This window comes from Mobula birostris, chromosome 6, assembly GCF_030028105.1.
Source record: "Mobula birostris isolate sMobBir1 chromosome 6, sMobBir1.hap1, whole genome shotgun sequence".
In the NCBI taxonomy this organism is placed as follows: Eukaryota; Metazoa; Chordata; class Chondrichthyes; order Myliobatiformes; family Myliobatidae; genus Mobula; species Mobula birostris.
Window position 1 is genome coordinate 307813 of NC_092375.1, and position 20189 is coordinate 328001.

At 45.1% G+C, this 20189-nt stretch overlaps 1 protein-coding gene across 1 annotated transcript in view; it reads left to right on the forward strand.

Annotated features, from left to right (window-relative positions):
- pde9aa (phosphodiesterase 9aa) overlaps nucleotides 1-20189 on the forward strand; it is a 267251-nt gene that overhangs the window by 143852 nt on the left and 103210 nt on the right. The window contains exons 11-12 of the mRNA XM_072262191.1: nucleotides 9399-9473; nucleotides 17219-17305. Coding sequence (XP_072118292.1) covers nucleotides 9399-9473; nucleotides 17219-17305 — 162 coding nt within the window. The remainder of the gene's footprint in view (nucleotides 1-9398; nucleotides 9474-17218; nucleotides 17306-20189) is intronic.

Below are 20189 nucleotides of genomic sequence, written 5' to 3' on the forward strand. Positions count from 1 at the left end.
CGCGCGGGTTTCCCCTCGGCTGGTGAAGATGGCCTGGCGCCCTTTTTTGGGGCCGGCCTCTCTACCGGCGCTCGCTGTTTTGTGAGCCGGTTCGAGTGTGCTGGAAAGTGGGTCACCACATGCTCTCTTATTTGCTTTTATGTTCTCTTTGACTTTCTCTCGTCAGCCACTGTTGTGTAATTTAGAATACTTCTCTGTTGAGATGTATATATCATGTGCTTTCTGATTGCTCACAGAAACTCCAGCCATTGCTGTTCTACCATCATCCCTGCTCGTATCCACTTCCAATCAACTTTGGCCAGCTCCTCTCATGCTTCTGTAATTCCCTCTACTCCACTGTAATACTGTACTGATACATCTGATTTTATTTTCTCCCTCTCAAACCGCAGGTTTAATATGAATTCTATCATATTATGATCACTGTCCCTAAGGGTTCCTTTACCTAAGCTTCCATATCAAAACTGGTTAATTACACAACACTCAATCCAGAGTTGTATTGGGCTCAACTACAAACTGTTCTGAAAAGCTATCTCATAAACATTCTATGAATTCTTCTTCTTGGGATCCAGCACAACCTGATTTTCCCTATCGACCTGCATATTGAAATTCTCATGACTGTCGTAACACTGCCTAATTACTTATCACTGCCTTTCTATCACCATTGGAATTTATATCCCACATCCTGCTGATGTTCAGAGGGCTGTATATAACTCCCATCAGGGTATTTTTACCCTTGCAGTTTCTTAACTCTACCCACAAAGATTCTACATCTCTGATCCTATGTCACCTCTTTCTAATGATTTAATTTAATTTTTTACCAACAGAGCCACTCTAACCCTCTGCATACCTGCCTATCCTTTCTATACAATGTGTATCCTTGCACTTAAGCTCCCAGATATGATCTTCCTTCAGCTACAACTCAGTAATGCCTACATTTACCTTATTCTGTGTACTTTGAACATTCAAATATGACATCTACTGTCCTGTAGTCATCACCCATTTCAATTTCGCTCCCATGTTACACTTCAATTCATCGCATTGACTGCAATTTTGCCCCATCATCTGCCTGACCTTCCTCGCAGTCTCATTACACAGTGCATCTACTTGTATACCAACTGTCCCATCCTCAAGCCTATCACTTCACTTCCCTTTGTCATGTTAAATTAGTTCTAACAAGTCTACCCGCAAGGATATTGTTGTCCCTCTAGTTCAGGTGTAAACCGTCCATTTTGTACAAGTCAGACCTTCTCCAGAAGAGATCCCAATGATCCAGAAATCTGATACCCTATCCCCTGCTCCAATATCTGAGCTGCCAAATCATCCTATTCTTACTCTCACTAGCATGTGGTACAGGAAACAATCTAGAGATTAATATATTTGAGGTACTGCTTTTCAGCTGGCTATCTAACTCACATATTTGCTCTTCAGGGCCTCTTCCCTTTGCCTGTCTATGCTGTTGATACCAATATGTACCACAACTCTGAGAGGTAATGTTGCAGCTATATAGGACCCTGGTCAGGCCCCACTTGGAGAACTGTGCTCAATTCTGGTCACCTCACTACAGGAAGGATGGGGATACCATCAAGAGCATGCAGAGGAGATTTTCAAGGATGTTGCCTGGATTGGGGAGCATGCCTTATGAGAATAGGTTGAGTGAACTTGGCCTTTTTTCCTTGGAGTGACGGAGGATGAGAGGTGACCTGATAGAGGCGTATAAGATGATGAGAGGCATTGATCGTGTGGATTGTCAGAGGCTTTATCCCAGAGATGAAATGGCTAGCACAAGAGGGCACATTTTTAAGGTGCTTGGAAGTAGGTACAGAGGAGATGTCAGGGGTAAGTTTTCATGCAGAGAGTGGTGAGTGCGTGGAATAGGCTGCCAGCGACGGTGGTGGAGGTGGATATGATAGGGTCTTTAAAGAGACTCCTGCACAGGTACATGGAGTTTGGAAAAATAGAAAACTATGGGTAAACCTAGGTAATTACTAAAGTAAGTACGTTTGGCACAGCATTGTTGGCTGAAGCACCTGTATTGTGCTGTAGGTTTTCTATATTTCTATGTTTCTATGATAGAGATACCTGCATGGTGTGTTGCCTCTCAGGTGCCAGGGTATGGGATGTCTCGGAGCAGTCTGAGAGTATTCTGAATGGAGAGGGTGAACAGCCAGAAGTCTTGGTACACGTTGGCACCAATGACACAGGTAGAAAAAGAGAAGAGGTCCTGAAGAGAGAATTCAAGGAGTTGGGTAGGAAGCTGAAAAGCAGAACTTCCAGGGTAGTAATCTAGGGATTGCTGCCTGTGCCACGTGCTAACGAGCGCAAGAATAGCATGATCAGGCATATTAAAGCGTGGCTGAGAGACTAGCATAGGGAGTAAGAATTCAGATTCCTGGATCATTGGGGCCTCTTCTGGGGGAGCTTTGACTTGTGAAAAAAGGACCAAAGGGGTCCAATATCCTAGCAGACAGGATTAATAGAGCTGTTCTGAAGGATTTAAACTAATTTGGCAGGGGGATGGGAACCGGAGTGATAGGGTTGAAGAAGGAGAAAACATAAATAAATCAAAGATAGCATGCAACAGAGATTATAGAAAGAACAGGCTGGGGATGAGGCATAATCACAGCCAGTGGGATCAGTTACAGAGACATTCAAGAGTGTCAGGGAAGTGAAGTTTGTGCAGTGAAAATTACAAACTGAGAAACATAGAAACATAGAAAATAGGTGCAGGAGTAGGCCATTCGGCCCTTCGAGCCTGCACCGCCATTCAGTATGATCATGGCTGATCATCTAACTCAGAACCCTGGACCAGCCTTCCCTCCATACCCCCTGATCCCTTTAGCCACAAGGGCCATATTTAACTCCCTCTTAAATATAGCCAATGAACTGGCCTCAACTGTTTCCTGTGGCAGAGAATTCCACAGATTCACCACTCTCTGTGTGAAGAAGTTTTTCCTAATCTCGGTCCTAAAAGGTTTCCCCTTTATCCTCAAACTGTGACCCCTCGTCCTGGACTTCCCCAACATCGGGAACAATCTTCCTGCGTCTAGCCTGTCCAATCCCTTTAGGATTTTATGCGTTTCAATAAGATCCCCCCTCAAACTTCTAAATTCCAATGAGTATAAGCCTAGTTCATCCAGTCTTTCATCATATGAAAGTCCATCCATCCCAGGAATCAATCTGGTGAACCTTCTTTGTACTCCCTCTATGGCAAGGATGTCTTTCCTCAGATTAGGGGACCAAAATTGCATACAGTACTCCAGGTGTGGTCTCACCAAGGCCTTGTACAACTGCAGTAGTACCTCCCTGCTCCTGTACTTGAATCCTCTCACTATAAATGCCAGCATACCATTCGCCTTTTTCACCGCCTGCTGTACCTGCATGTCCACTTTCAATGACTGGTGTATAATGACATCCAGGTCTCATTGCACCTCCCCTTTTCCTAATCGCCCACCATTCAGATAATAATCTGTTTTCCTGTTTTTGCCACCAAAGTGGATAACTTCACATTTATCCACATTAAATTGCATCTGCCATGAATTTGCCCACTCACCTAACCTATACAAGTCACCCTGCATCCTCTTAACATCCTCCTCACAGCTAACACTGCCGCCCAGCTTCGTGTCATCTGCAGACTTGGAGATGCTGCATTTAATTCCCGCATCCAAGTCATTAATATATATTGTAAACAACTGGGGTCCCAGCACTGAGCCTTGCAGTACCCCACTAGTCACTGCCTGCCATTCTGAAAAGGTCCCGTTTATTCCCACTGTTTGCTTCCTGTCTGCCAACAAATTCTCTATCCACATCAATACCTTACCCCCAATACCGTGTGCTTTAAGTTTGCACACTAATCTCCTGTGTGGGACCTTGTCAAAAGCCTTTTCAAAATCCAAATATACCACATCCACTGGTTCTCCCCTATCCGCTCTACTAGTTACATCCTCAAAAAATTCTATGAGATTTGTCACACATGATTTTCCTTTCGCAAATCCATGCTGACTTTGTCCGATGATTTCATCGCTTTCCAAATGTGCTGTTATCACATCTTTGATAACTGACTCTAGCAGTTTCCCCGCCACCGATGTTATGCTAACCGGTCTATAATTTCCTGGTTTCTCTCTCCCTCCTTTTTTAAAAAGTGGGGTTACATTAGCCACCCTCCAATCCTCAGGAGCTAGTCCAGAATCTAAAGAGTTTTGAAAAATTATCACTAATGCATCCACTATTTCTTGGGCTACTTCCTTAAGCCCTCTGGGATGCAGACCATCTGGCCCTGTGGATTTATCTGCCTTTAATCCCTTCAATTTACCTAACACCACTTCCCTACTAACATGTATTTCCCTCAGCTCCTCCATCTCACTGGACCCTCTGTCCCCTACTATTTCTGGAAGATTATTTATGTCCTCCTTAGTGAAGACAGAACCAAAGTAATTATTCAATTGGTCTGCCATGTCCTTGCTTCCCATAATCAATTCACCTGTTTCTGTCTGTAGGGGACCTACATTTGTCTTAACCAATCTTTTTCTTTTCACATATCTATAAAAGCTTTTACAGTCAGTTTTTATGTTCCCTGCCAGTTTTCTCTCATAATTGTTTTTCCCCTTCCTAATTAAGCCCTTTGGCCTCTTCTGCTGAACTCTGAATTTCTCCCAGTCCTCAGGTGAGCCACTTTTTCTGGCTAATTTGTATGCTTCTTCTTTGGAATTGATACTATCCCTAATTTCCCTTGTCAGCCAAGGGGGCACTACCTTCCCTGGTTTATTCTTTTGCCAAACTGGGATGAACAATTGTTGTAGTTCATCCATGCGATCTTTAAATGCTTGCCATTGCATATCCACCATCAACCCTTTAAGTGTCATTTGCCAGTCTATCTTAGCTAATTCACGTCTCATACCTTCAAAGTTACCCTTCTTTAAGTTCAGAACCTTTGTTTCTGAATTAACTATGTCACTCTCCATCTTAATGAAGAATTCCACCATATTATGGTCACTCTTACCCAAGGGGCCTCTCACGACAAGATTGCTAATTAACCCTTCCTCATTGCTCAATACCCAGTCCAGAATAACCTGCTCTCTGGTTGGTTCCTCGACATGTTGGTTCAAAAAACCACCCCACATACATTCCAAGAAATCCTCTTCCTCAGCACCCTTACCAATTTGGTTCACCCAATCTACATGTAGATTGAAGTCACCCATTATAACTGCTGTTCCTTTATTGCACGCATTTCTAATTTCTTGTTTAATACCATCCCCAACCTCACTACTACTGTTAGGTGGCCTGTACGCAACTCCCACCAGCGTTTTCTGCCCCTTAGTGTTATGCAGCTCTACCCATATCGATTCCACATCCTCCCGGCTTATGTCCTTCCTTTCTATTGCGTTAATCTCTTTAACCAGCAATGCCACCCCACCACCTTTTCTTTCATGTCTATCCCTCCTGAATATTGAATATCCCTGAATGTTGAGCTCCCATCCTTGGTCACCCTGGAGCCATGTCTCTGTGATCCCAACTATATCATATTCATTAATAATAATCTGCACTTTTAATTCATCCACCTTGTTATGAATGCTCCTGGCATTGACACACAAAGCCTTCAGGCTTGCTTTTACAACTCTCTTAGCCCTTATACAATTATGTTGAAAAGTGGCCCTTTTTGATGCTTGCCCTGGATTTGTCAGCCTGCCGCTTTTACTTTTCACCTTACTACTTTTTGCTTCTACCCTCATTTTACACCCCTCTGTCTCTCTGCACTGGGTCCCATCCCCCTGTTGTGAACTAACCTCCTCTCGCCTAGCCTCTTTAATTTGATTCCCACCCCCCAACCATTGTAGTTTAAAGTCACCTCAGTAGCCCTCGCTAATCTCCCTGCCAGGATATTGGTCCCCCTAGGATTCAAGAGTAACCTGTCCTTTTTGTACAGGTTACGCCTGTGCCAAAAGAGGTCCCAATGATCCAAAAACTTGAATCCCTGCCCCCTGCTCCAATCCCTCAGCCACGCATTTATCCTCCACCTCATCGCATTCCTACTCTCACTGTCGCGTGGCACAGGCAGTAATCCCGAGATTACTACCTTTGCGGTCCTTTTTCTCAACTCCCTTCCTAGCTCCCTATATTCTCCTTTCAGGACCTCTTTCCTTTTCCTGCCTATGTCATTGGTACCCATATGTACCACGACCTCTGGCTCCTCACCCTCCCACTTCAGGATATCTTGGACACGATCAGAAATATCCCGGACCCTGGCACCAGGGAGGCAAACTGTCATCCAGGTCTCTGGACTGTGTCCACAGAATCGCCTGTCTGACCCCCTTACTATCGAGTCCCCTATTACAACTGCCCTCCTCTTCCTTTCCCTACCCTTCTGAGCTACAGGGCCAGACTCTGTGCTGGAGGCACAGCCACTGTCGCTTCCCCCAGGTAAGCTTTCCCCCCCAACAGTACTCAAACAGGAGTACCTATTGTCAAGGGGCACAGCCACTGGGGTACTCTCTATTACCTGACTCTTCCCCTTCCCCCTCCTAACCGTGACCCACTGGTCTGTGTCCCGTGGCCCCGGTGTGACCACCTGCCTGTAACTCCTCTCTATCAACTCGTCTCTCTCCCCGACCAGTCGAAGGTCATCGAGCTGCAGCTCCAGTTCCCTAACACGGTCCCTTAGGAGCTGCATCTCGACACACCTGGCGCAGATGTGGACGTCCGGGAGGATTGGAGACTCCAGGGCCTCCTACATCTGGCACCGAGAACAACAAACTACCCTCACACTCATACTGCCCCTCTCCTCAAATAACAACAAAAAAAAATGAATACCAAACCTTCCTCGCCTCGCCCCATTGTGCCTAAGCCCGTTGAGCCAAAGCCCTTAAGCCTTCACTCTGCTCTCGGCTCACTCCGTTGCCCGCAAACTACACTGTCCACTGTATGAGGCTCTGTTCCTTTTAAATCTTCCGCACTTCACTGCCCGACGTCACACGCCTGCGCAGTCCCGCCTCTCTGAACGCCGATGGAAAAAAAACCCGAAAAATTCAAAAATGTGTTCCTCCGCACTCCCGCTCCGATTCTCAGACTTCCTTCTTCGAATCAAACCCGAAGCAGGATTTCAGAAGCTGCTCAGGAAGCTTAATAGTCTGAGGGTGGATAAATCTCCCGGACCTGATGGGCCAACTGACACGATGGGCCAGTTGGCCTAATTCTGCTCTTATGTCTTATGGTCTAAATTATAACTGGTTCCACCACCTCCTCTGGCAGCATGATCTTGATATAAACCACACTGAGTAAAACACAAACAACCTTTTTCATAGAGCTTGAGGTCTAAATCCATAGCTCCTTGAAGATGGTTATGAAAATAGACAGGGTTGTAAAGAAGCCATACAGTGTCAGAGCATTGGGTTAGGATACACCTGGAGTATTGTGTGCAGTTCTGGTTGCCTCATTGTAAGAACAATGTGGAGAGTTTGGAAAGTGAGCAGAGAAGTTTACCATTATTATCGGGTGCTAGGTGGATAGGAGGCTCTGCGCTGTATCAGGAGAGGCTGGGCAAACTTGGCTTGTTTTACTTGGAGCATCAGAGACTGAGGGGAAAGATAATAGAAATTTATAAGATGATGAGAGGCATTAATAGACCCTGGGCATTAATTCTCCCCAGGGTAGAATTTAAAAGTGATGTGCGGGGCAGGTTTCATTCACGCCCAGAGTGATAACATTTAAGAGGCTGTTAGGTAGTTTGGTGGAATGGGAATGGAGGGATATGGACCATGTTCAGGCAGAAGTGAATCAGAATCAGGTTTATTATCACCATCATGTGACGTGAAATTTATTAACTTAGCAGCAGCAGTACAATGCAATACATAATATAGAAGAGAAAACAAAATAATAATAATTGTAATAATAAATAAATCAATCAATTGCAGTATATGTATATTGAATAGATTTTAAAAATGTGCAAAAACCCTCCAGCTTCTTTCGGTCCAGTGCAGTAGCCACCGCACCCCACCCCCCATACCAGACAGTGATGCAGCCTGTCAGAATGCTCTCCACGGCACACCTATAGAAGTTTTTGAGTGTTTTTGTTGACATACCAAATCTCTTCAAACTCCTAATGAAGTATAGCTGCTGTCATGCCTTCTTAATGACTACATCAATATGTTGGGACCAGGTTAGATCCTCAGAGATCTTGATACCCAGGAACTTGAAACTGCTCACTCTCTCCACTTCTGATCCCACCATGAGGATTGGTATCTGTTCTGTTGTCTTACCCTTCCTGAAGTCCACAATCAGCTCTTTCGTCTTACTGACGTTGAGTGCCAGGTTGTTGCTGCGGCACCATTCCACTAGTTGGCATATCTCACTCCTGTTCGCCCTCTTGTCACCACCTGAGATTCTACCAACGATGGTTGTATCGTCAGCAAATTTATAGATGGTATTTGAGCTATGCCTAGCCACACAGTCATGCATATAAAGAGAGTACAGCAGTTGGCTAAGCACACACCCCTGAGGTGTGCCAGTGTTGATTGTCAGCAAGGAAGAGATATTATCACCAATCCACACAGATTGTGGTCTTCTAGTTAGGAAGTTGAGGATCCAATTACAGAGGGAGGTACAGAGGCCCAGATTCTGCAACTTCTCAATCAGGATTGTAGGAATGATGGTGTTAAATGCTGAGCTATAGTCAATGAACAGCATCCTGACATAGGTGTTTGTGTTGCCCAGGTGGTCTAAAGCTGAGTGGAGAGCCACTGAGATTGCATCTGCCGTTGACCTATTGTGCTGATAGGCAAATTGCAGTGGGTCCAGGTTCTTGCTGAGGCAGGAGCTCAGTCTAGTCATGTCCAACCTCTCAAATCATTTCATCACTGTAGTTGTGATTGCTACTGGGCGATAGTCATTAAGGCAACTCAAGTTATTCTTCTTAGGCACTAGTATAATTGTTACCTTTTTGAAGCAAGTGGGAACTTCTGCCCCTAGCAGTGGGAGGTTGAAAATGTCCTTGAATACTCCCACCAGTTGGTTGGCACAGCTTTTCAGAGCCTTGTCAGGTACTCCATTGGGCTCTTCCGCCTTGCGAGGGCTCACTCTCTTTAAAGACAGCCTCAGAGAATGAGTTTAATTTACCATTTTGTTGGGTGCAGTAATTGTGTTCCTTTGCTGTACTGTTCCTAAGCCCCTTTTAAAACTCTTCCAATTCAAGTAATACCTTTCCCAACTCAATGGCTCCATCTTTCTGCAGTACTGGTGTCACTGCACTGTGAAGCAAATTTCTCCCTCACTAAGTCTTTCCAGCTGTCTTATCTGTTTGACTGTGAATTGTGTGATTCAGACAGAAATCCAGACTTTGATGGGTCTGAGCAGGACATTTCAATAAAGACATGATGGTCTGGGATGACTGGAGCCTCTTTCATTTCTAGTACGTGCTCTCTGAAGAGACCATTCAGACGCTCAGGAAACCAACGTTTGATGCCTGGTATTGGGAAGCCAATGAAGTGAGTGAAACCTTACTTTTCCTCTTTTTGCATTTCCTCATCCCAAATACTCACAGTGTCCATCCTCCTCCTCTGTTACCTACTTCACAATCACTTCTACCCCTCTCCTGCCCTCATCTGTAATCTGCTCCCAGGCCCCACAGCTTCCATTGGTGTAGAGTTTCAGTCCAGTCCCGTCCATTCCATTAATGGTCAACTGCTGTACCTGTATTCTCGAGAGTCCAGTTCGCCGAATCTTTCAGGATACCACACAAATGTGAAATTATACAGACAGTTCAAAAGCATATCTCCCAATGGGAAATTACAGGCTGCAGATTACAGTGAACATAGTCCCATAAAAGTTTATTTAGTAAAATTGTCAGTCATTTCCTTTGCTGTGTCTCTCCAGCTTCATCTTCATAGCATACCTTCCCCAACACAACGCAAACTTCCTCAGCACACCCTCCCTTTACACCAGCCCTCTTCATAAACATTCTTCCTTAGAAATCCACCACTCATCTTCCTTCCTAACACACCTTCCTTCTTGCACATTACAATCACAAGACAAAGGAGTAGAAGTAGGCCATTCGGCCCATCGAGTCTGCTCCATCACTCCACCATGATCTAAACTATTCTCCCATCTAGTTCCAATTTCTGGCTTTTTCCCCATATCCCTTGATACCCTGACTAATTAGATACCCATCAATCTCCTCCTTAAAGTTAAATTGGATAGATATATGGACAGGAAGGGAATGGAGGGTTATGGACCTAGTGCAGGTTGGTGGGACTAGGTGAGAGTAGGAGTTCAGCACGGACTAGAAGGGCCAAGATGGCCTGTTTCCGTGCTGTAATTGTTATATATGTTATATTTGTATATGCTATATGTTAAACACCCTCAATGATTGGGCCTCCACAGCTGTATGTGGCAACGAATTCCATAAATCCACGATCCTCTGGCTAAAAAAATTTCTCCTCATCTCTGTTTTAAATGGGTACCCTCTAATTATAAGACTGTGGCCTCTTGTCCTGGACTCACCCACCAAGGGAAACAGCCTTTCCGCATCTACTCTGTTCAACCCTTTCAACATTCGAAATGTTTCTGAGATCCCCTCTCATTCTTCTCTACTCTATTGAATACAGTCCATGAGCCAACAAACGCTCCTCATATGTTAGCCCTGCATTCCGGGAATCATCCTCATAAATCTTCTCTGAACTCTCTCCAACATCAGTATATCCTTTCTAAGATAGGGGGCCCAAAACTGCACACAGTGTTCCAAATGAGGTCTCACCGGTGCCCCATAGAGCCTCATCAACACCTCCTTACTCTTATACACTATTCCTCTTGAAATGAATGCCAACATAGCATTCGCTTTCCTTACCGCCGATCCAACTTGGTGGTTAACCTTTAGGGTATCCTGCACGAGGACCCCCAAGTCCCTTTGTACTTCCGATTTTTGAATTTTCTCCCTATCTAAATAATAATCTGCCCGATTATTTCTTCTCCCAAAATGTACAACTGTACATTTCTCAACATTGTATCTCATCTGTCATCTCTTTGCCCACTCTCCTAAACTGACCAAGTCTCTCTGCAACCTTTCCGTTTCTTCAACACTTCCTGCTCCTCCACCTATCTTGGTGTCATCCGCAAAATTAGCTACAAAACCATTTAATCCATAATCTAAATCATCGACATACATTGTAAAAAGAAGCAGCCCCAACACCAACCCCTGTGGAACACCACTAGTAACCGGCAACCAATCAGATTAGGATCCCTTTATTTCCACCCTTTGCTTTCTGCCTATCAGCCAATGCTCCACCCATTTCAATATCTTTCCTGTAATTCCATGGGCTCTCATCTTATTAAGCAGCCTCTTATGCAGCACCTTATCGAAGGCCTCTTGAAAATCCAAATACACAACATCCACAGCCTCTCCCTTGTCAACCTTATTTGAGATTACCTCAAAAAACTCCAATAGGTTGATGAGGCAGGATCTTCCCTTCATGAAACCATGCTGGCTTGGGCCTATCTTATCATGCACCTCGAGGTATTTCATAACCTTGTCCTTGAGGATTGACTCTAATAACTTTCCAACTATCGATGTCAGACTAATAGGTCTGTAATTTTCTTTTTGCTGCCTCCTTCCTCTCTTAAATAACGGACCTACATTTGTGACCTTCCAGTCCTCCAGAACCATGCCAGAGTCTATTGATTCCTGGAAAATCATTTCCAATGTCTCCACAATCTCCAAAGCCACCTCCTTCAGGACCTGTGGGTGCACCTCATCTGGTCCGGGAGACTTATCTATTCTTAGTCGATTTAGCTTCCCAAGCACTTTCTCTCTAGTAATCTTGACTGTACCTAATTCTATTCCCTGAGACCTCTGGCTATCAGGTATGTTGCTAATGTCTTCCACTGTGAAGACTGATGCAAAATACTCATTTAGTTCCTCTGCCATCTCTTTGTTACCCAGTATAATTTCTCCAGCATCATTTTCAATCAGTCCTCTATCTACCCGTGTCACTCTTTCACTCTTCATATATTTAAAAAAACTCTTAGGGTATCCTTTTTAATGTTAATTGCCAACTCCCTTTCATAACTCATCTTTTCTTTCCGAATGACTTTCTTAGTTTCCTTCTGTAAGTTTTTAGAAGTCGTACAGTTCTCAGTTTTGCCACTAATTTTTACTTCTTTGTACGCCATCTCTTTTGCTTTTATTTTAGCCTTAACCTCTCTCGTTAGCCACATTTGTGCCATTTTTCCACTCATGATTTTCTTTTTTCTTGGGATATATATTTCTTGCACTGTCCTTATTTCTTGTAGGAATTTCATCCAATTCTGCTCTACCGTCCCTCCATCTAGTTTACTTACCGTCCCTCCATCTAGTTTACTTTTCCAATCGACCTGGGCCAGTTCCTCTCTCATATCACTGTAATTTCCTTTGTTCCACTGAAATATCAATACACCTGATACCAGCTTCTCCTTTTCAAATTTGAAACTGAACTCAATCATATTATGATCACTACTTCCAAGGGGTTCCATTACCTCCAGCTCCCTAATCGCCTCAGGTTCATTAAACAGCACCCAATCCAAAACAGCCAATTCCCTGGTGGGCTTATGGACAAGTTGCTCCAAAAAGCCATCCCGTAGGCATTCTACAAACTCCCTCTCCTGAGATCCAGTACCTTCCTGACTTTCCCAATTCACTTGCATATTAAAATTCCCCATAACTATCTTGACATTTTCCTTCTGACACGCTTTCTCTATTTCCAGCTGCAACCTGTAGTCCACATCCCGGCTGCTGTTTGGAGGCCTGTATATAACTGCTATTAGTGTCTTTTTACCCTCGCCATTTCTTAACTCGACCCATAAGGATTCTACCTCTTCTGATCCTATGTTCCCTCTTTCTAGAGATTTGATATCGTTGCTTACCATCAGGACCACGCCACCCCCTTTACCCACCTTCCTTTCTTCCGTATACACTGTGTACCCTTGGACATTCAGCTCCCAATCACATCCATCATTTAGCCATGACTCGGTGATGGCCACAATGTCATATCTTTTAACCTGCAGCTGTGCAGCAAGGTCATCCACTTTATTTCCAATGCTGTGTGCATTTAAGTACAGTACATTTAGATCAGTATCTGTTACCAATTTTACTATATTTCTATTGCACAGCAAATTATCCTGTCTATTCACCGGCCTGTCCTTCTTGCCATCTTTGCTGCACAGTATCTTTGATTTATTTCTATTTTCCTCTTCCTTAACCCTAACACCCTGGTTTCCTTCCCCCTGCCAACTTAGGTTAAATCCTCCATAACAGCTATTATCAAACAATCCCACCAGGAAAAGAGTACCCTGTGAGTTCAGGTGTAACCCATCATTTTTGTATAAGTCATACCTCCCCCAAAATAGATCCCAATGATCCAAGAATTTGAAGCCCTGCCCCCTGCACCAGTTACTTAGCCACACATTCATCTGCTTAATTCTGCTATTCTTACCTTCATTAACGCGAGGCTCAGGCAGTAATCCTGAGATTATTACTCTGGAGGTCCGGCTTTTCAATTTTCTTCCTAGTTCCCAGTAATCTTCCTTCAGGACCTCCTCTTTTTTTCTTTCTATGTCATTGGTACCAACATGTACCAAGACTTCTGGCTGCTCGCCCTCTCTCCTCAGAATACTCTGGACCCGATCTGAGACATCCCATACCCTGGCACCAGGGAGGCAACACACCATCCGGGTATCCTTGTACAGCTCGCAGAATCTCTTGTCTGTTCCCCTCACTGTGGAATCCCCTATAACTACTGCATTTCTCCTTGCTCTCTCTCAGAGTGCCAGAGTCCTGTTCGCTGCGGTCTTCCTCCGTCAGGTCAACCTCTCCAACAGTGTCTAAAATGATATATCGATTTCTGAGGGGGACTGTCAAGGAGATGCTGTCCACTACCTCTCTATAGGTATTATCAATCACCTCCTCACTTTCCCTAATTAGCTGAAGGTCATCAAGTTGCAGCTCCAGATCTCTAACACGGTCCTTAAGGAGCCTCATCTCAATGCACCTGCAGCAGATGTAATCCTTGGGGAGGCTGGGAGTCTCCCAGGGTGCCTACATTTGGCACTCCAAGCACAACACTAATCTTAGATGCATACCTCTAATGCTACTGTTTGTACTAAATAAATAAACCTGTAACTTACCCCTTACTATGAGACTCAACAGTCGCAGGGAGTCTCTTCCCGTTTCCGCCTAAGCCCGTTGAGTCAAAGCCCTATCACTCTGCACCCGCTCACTCCGCTGCCCACTCCAACGCTGCCCGCTGGATATGGCGGTGTTCTTTTTAAGCCTTCCGCTCTCTGAGGTCACGCGCCTGCACAATTGTGCCTCTTTTATCCCGTAGTTTTTTAAAAAATCTGAATTTTCTCCTGAGAAACGGCGACTTACTCCGCTGCCTGCTTGCTGTGAATCGAAAAAAAAGTGTTGAAGATCATTTCCCTTTTTAAGCCTTCCGCCCTTTGAGGTCACGCGCCTGTGCAGTCGTGCCTCTTTTATTCCAAGTAGTTAAAAAAATCTGAATTTTCTCCCAATAAACCCTTCCTCGTGATCCCTCCTGCCCTTCTCCACATATCCTACAACCTCCATCCTTCCTGAAAAAACCTCTCCACATTCGAGCTCTCCATCTGCATTCCACTCCAGTAGGTTCCTCCACCATAAGACATAGGAGCAGAATTAGGCCATTCAGCCCATCAAGTCTGCTCCACCATTTCATCATGGCTCACTTATTATCTCTCTCAACCCCATTCTCCTGCCTTCTCCCCGTAACCTTTGACACCCTGACTAATCAAGAAGCTATCAACCTCCACTTTAAATATACTCAATGGCATGACCTTCACGACCACCTGTGGCAATAAATTCCACAGATTCACCAGCCTCTGGCTAAAAAAAATCCTCCTCATCTGTTTTAAATGGACATCCCTCTAGTCTGAGGCTGTCCCCTCTCCCCCCATAGGAAACATCCTCACCACGTTCACTCGACCTAGACCTTTTTTATATTCAGTAGGTTTCAGTGCGATCCCCTCTCATTCTTCTAAATGCCAGCGAGTACAGGCACAGAGCTCCTCATACATTAACCCTCTCATTCCTGGAATTATGAGCATTCTGTGGACACTGTCCAATTCCAGCACATTTTAGATAAGGGCCCAGAACTGTGCACAATACTCCAAGGGACATCTAACCAATGCCTTATAAAGCCTCAGCATCTCATCCTTGTTCTTATATTCTTGTCCTCCCAAATAAATGCTAATGTTGCATTTGCCTTCCTTACCAATTTAATTCAATTCAAGTTTAATTGTCATTCAACCATATATGAATACTTATGACCACAGCCAAACAAGACAGCGTTACCATGGGGTCAAGGTGCCAACACATTATCAGCATTCACACACAAGATCACAATCACGGAATGAAAGAGTTCCAATGCCCCCACCCCCCACCAGCGACGCTGTGGCTTGAGGCCCAGTCCTGGCACACACAAGTCAACAAACCCGTGTAGAATATCAGTAAAATACAACACAGAACATGAATACCTATAGTTCAGACCCTCCCAGCCCACCAATATCATCTGATAACCCGCCGAGTGCCACCGCACCTTAGAGGGCCAGTCTTCACATATAGAATATTAGTAACCACACAACTATATATGTATATAGTCTAGAACTCCCAGTCCATTTGAAATCTTCAGTCAAACACAACTGCACTACGCTGCCCCTGGTAGAGTGTGCCAACGCGGATGCCTCTCTCCTGGCAGCTGAGAAGTAAGCGATCTTGCAGCTTGAGGCCCAAGACTAATAAGTGCCACTGACTCAATCTGCAAGTTATCCTTCAGCGAATCCTATAAGGGAACTCCCAAGTCCCTTTGCACCTCCTATTTTTCAATTTTCTCCCCGTTTAGAAAATAGTCCACACCTTTATTCCTACTAATAAAGTACATGACCAATACACTTCCCTGCACAATATTCCATCTGCCACCTTTTTGCCCACTCTCACAAGCTGTCCAAGTCCTTCTGCAGACTCTCTGCTTCCTCAACACTCCCTGCCCTCCACATGTCTTCATATCATCTGCAAACTATGCAACAAAGCTACAATACTGTCATCCAAATCATCGACATATAACATTAAAAAGAATCGTTCCCAACACAGACCCCTGTGGAACACCACTAGTCACTGACAACCAACCAGAAAAGGCTCTCTTTATTTCCACTCTTTGTCTCCTGCCAGTCAGCCAATACCCTATTCATGATATTATCTTTTGAGTAATACTATGGGATCTTACCTTAAGCAAACTCATGTATGGCACCTTGACAAAGGCTTTCTGAAAATCTAAGTACACAACATCCACTGACCCTCCTTTGTCTATCCTGCCTGATATTTCCTCAAAGAATTCCAACAGGCAAGACTTGCCCTTAAGGAAACTATGTTGACTTTGGCCTATTTAATCATGTGCCTCCAAGTATCCTGAAACTTCATTCTTAACAATAATTAATTTAAAATAAAGTATGTTTTTTGAGAGCAAAGTCTCTATCAAATGTATCCACATGAGGAAATTAAGTCAGGTAGGGGCTGTCTGACAGAGTCATAGGCCAGTGCTCCCTATTACATGCCCACTAACTCCACCACAATTAGAAGTTGGAAAGATCCCAGATGAGGTCTTTTTATGCCAGAGCCCTCCCCCTTAGCACTGAGACCAGTGATGGAGAATGCTGCACAGAGCTATACTGTATACAGTACCAGGTTCCAGAGTTGGTTTATGAGCCACCTGTCATTTCTGTGGTGGGGAGGAGACAGTGTGTCATGTATACACAGTGTGATAGGTTGCAGTGTCTCAGTATCTGAAGGGCTGTTCCTCAGGTTCCAGCTACATTTCATGGCCCACACTTCTGAGCTACAGCCACCCTGTCATTTCCCCACCCACTCCCGGTCATTTCACTCTAGGCCATTCACGGGTAGAGGCAGCAGACATTCAAGGGTTTTGCTCAAGCTGACTGCCTGCCCTTCTTCCAGGATTACATCTGTGCCTATGTGTACCTGGAGAAGGATCAGTCAGTGTCCATGAGTACAGTGCAAATTTCCGAGGCTGGTGGGAGCCACAGGGGCTCTTCTCCTGGGGAGAAGGACTCTTCACCTCGTGCTGTGATTGTTCCATGTGACTGTCCAGAAATTGCCATGATCTACCTTTCTCTTCTCCCTCCCACCTCCATCCCCACCCCGCCCACACAGATGCTCAGCTGCTTGGAGCACATGTACCACAGCCTGGGGCTGGTCAAAGACTTTAGCATCGACCCCATGACTCTGAAGAGGTGGCTGGTAAGGAGAGTCCCCTAGGGAGAGTAGCAGAGACTCGGTGGGGTGGGGGGAGGAGAGGGAACCGCCAAGAATGGAGATTAAATAAGCAGGGGATCAACACAGTGAGACAGATGAACTTAAGAGGGGGCAGTCGGAAGGCATGGGGAATGAAGGGGCAGGTTCAATGGAATGTCGCACCATGGAAGGGGCAGTACTGAGTGAGGCTCACACTGTTTGAGGGGCCTCACTGAGGGATGGTTACGCTGTGGGAGAGAACTTACTGAAGGAGGGGTCGATCCTGAGGGAAGGTCACACTGGGAGGGGCCTTACTGAGAGAGTACAGAACTGCCATAGAATAGGTGCAGGACAGCCATGGACCCTCAACTCTGCTGCACCTTCCAATAGGGTTCACTGGCCTCATCATAGAGTTAGAGGGACTTAGATTATGAGGACACTCAGTCCTCTTTTATTGTCATTTAGAAATGCATACATGCATTAAGAAATGATACAATGTTCCTCCAGGGTGATATCACAGAAAAACAGGACAAACCAAAGACTAACACTGATAGAACCACATAATTATAACATATAGTTACAGCAATGCAAAGCAATACCATAATTTGATAAAGAGCACACCATGGGCACGTTAAAAAAAAGTCTCAAAGTTTCGATCGACTCCCGAGTCCCCGATAGCAGGCAGCAAAGGGAGAAACTCCCCGCCATAAACCTCCAGGCACCGACAACTGCCGATGCATTGGAAGCACCCGACAACAGCCGACGCTGAGTCCATCCGTCCAAAAACTTCAAGCCTCCGACCAGCCCCTCTGATACAGCCTCCCAAGTGCTTTCGACCTTGCCCCAGCCGCCGAAACAAGCAAAGCCGAGGATTCGGGGCCTTCTCCTGCGGAGATTCCGGACCACACAGTAGCAGCGGCAGCGAAGTGGGCATTTTGGAAGTTTCTCCAGATGTTCCTCCGTACTCTCACATCAGTCTTCATCAAATCAGAATTGTGCACAGTACCCTACTTGACAAATAACAGACATCACCACAGGAATGGCCATGCGCGCTGCCACCTTCTCTTCCGCCTAGCATAGAAATAGCCATTCAGCCCATTGTGTCCATGCTGACCAGAACTTCTGAACCTAACAATTCAATACTCACCCTGACACTTCTTAATTGTCATTGTGTTTCTACTTGTCCCTCTCCCTGGCCATGCATCGTTCTCTGGGTGACCACCATGTGCACTTGGAACAACGTCACTGGTCCTTCATCGTCATTCAATCTAAACCCTGGAACTAACTTCCCCGCAGTTTTAGAGGAGGACCTTTGCCTGAAGGAAGATGAAATGCAAAGAGTACAACACAGGAACAGGCCCTTCAGACCACGGTCTCTGTGCTGACCATGATGTCAATTTAAACTAGTCTTATCTGCCTCCATGTGGTCCGTACCATGTGAGCATTGTGTCAGCTTCTATCACTTCTCTCAGCAGCACATTCCAGGCACTTATCGCTCTTTGTTTGATACAATACTAGACACGTTTTCCCATCTCACCTTCAACCTATGCCCTCTAAGCATTTGACATGTTCATCCTAGAACAAAGATCTACCCTGTTTACACCTCTGGGTATATCTCACCCCTCGGCCTCTGATGCACCAGCACAAATAATTTGTTTGTTCAACTTTTCCTTCTTGTTCCTATCCTCCATTCCAGGTAACATCCTGGCGATCTCTTCCAACCCTCCCTCACACTTTGACATCCTTTCCAGTGTGTGGTGGCCAGAACTGCACTCAATATTCCGAATGTGGCCTAAGATGTAATGCTGAAAATGTGAACATATTAAAACCTAATATGGCATTGGGTGGTGGGGGGAGGTGGAGATACATCTCGAGCAAAGGAGCTGGAAGTATTCTTTCCCTCTGCTAGTCTGCATGCAGGGAGTGGCGTCTGTCTTTCCCCTGATCAGGGTCACCGGAAGCCATGGGAGCAGGTGGAGGACGCTTGTACGAGCAGCCAGTGCATATCACAAGTCCTGGCTCTGCGACCACTGGTGCCAGGCAGAAAATCTCTGAAGAGTATTGATGGGCTAAAGTCACTCATCTTATAAAGACACTGCCCAGAAGAAGGCAATGGCAAACTACTTCTGTCCAAAAATTTGCCAAGAACATTAATGGTCAAGACCATGATCGTCTATGTCATATGACATGGCACATAATGATAGAAAATAGAACATAAAAATCTACAGCACATTACAGTCCCATTGGCCCACGTTATTGTGCTGACCATGTAACCTACTCTAGAAGCTGCCAAGAGTTACCCTACCACATAGCCCTCTATTTTCCTAAGCTCCATGTACTTATCTAGACGCCTCTTAAAAGACCTTATTTTATCCACCACTGTCACTGGCAGTGCATTCCATGCACCCACCACTGTCTGTGTGAAAAACATGCCCCTGAGATCCTCTCTGTACCTAACTTCCAAGCATCTTAAGCTATGCCCCCTCACGTTCACTGGGAAAATGCCTTTCATCATCTTATACACCTCTGTAAGGTCACCTCTCATCCTCTGTCACTCCAAGGAGAAAAGGCCAAGTTCACTCATCCTATTCTCATAAGGCATGCTCTCCAATCCAGGCAACATCCTTGTAAATGGCCTTTGCACTCTCTCTGTAGTATCCACATCCTTCTTGTAATGCGGTGACCAGAACTGAGCATAGTACCTCAGATGGGGTCTAACCAAGGTCTTATATAACTGTAACATTACCTCTTGAACTCAATCCCATGGCTGATGAACACCAATACACCATATACCTTCTTAACAACACTGTCAACTTGCACAGCAGCTTTGAGTGTCTTATGGACACAGAGGTCCTCCACACTGTCAAGTCTTACCATTTACATTTTATTC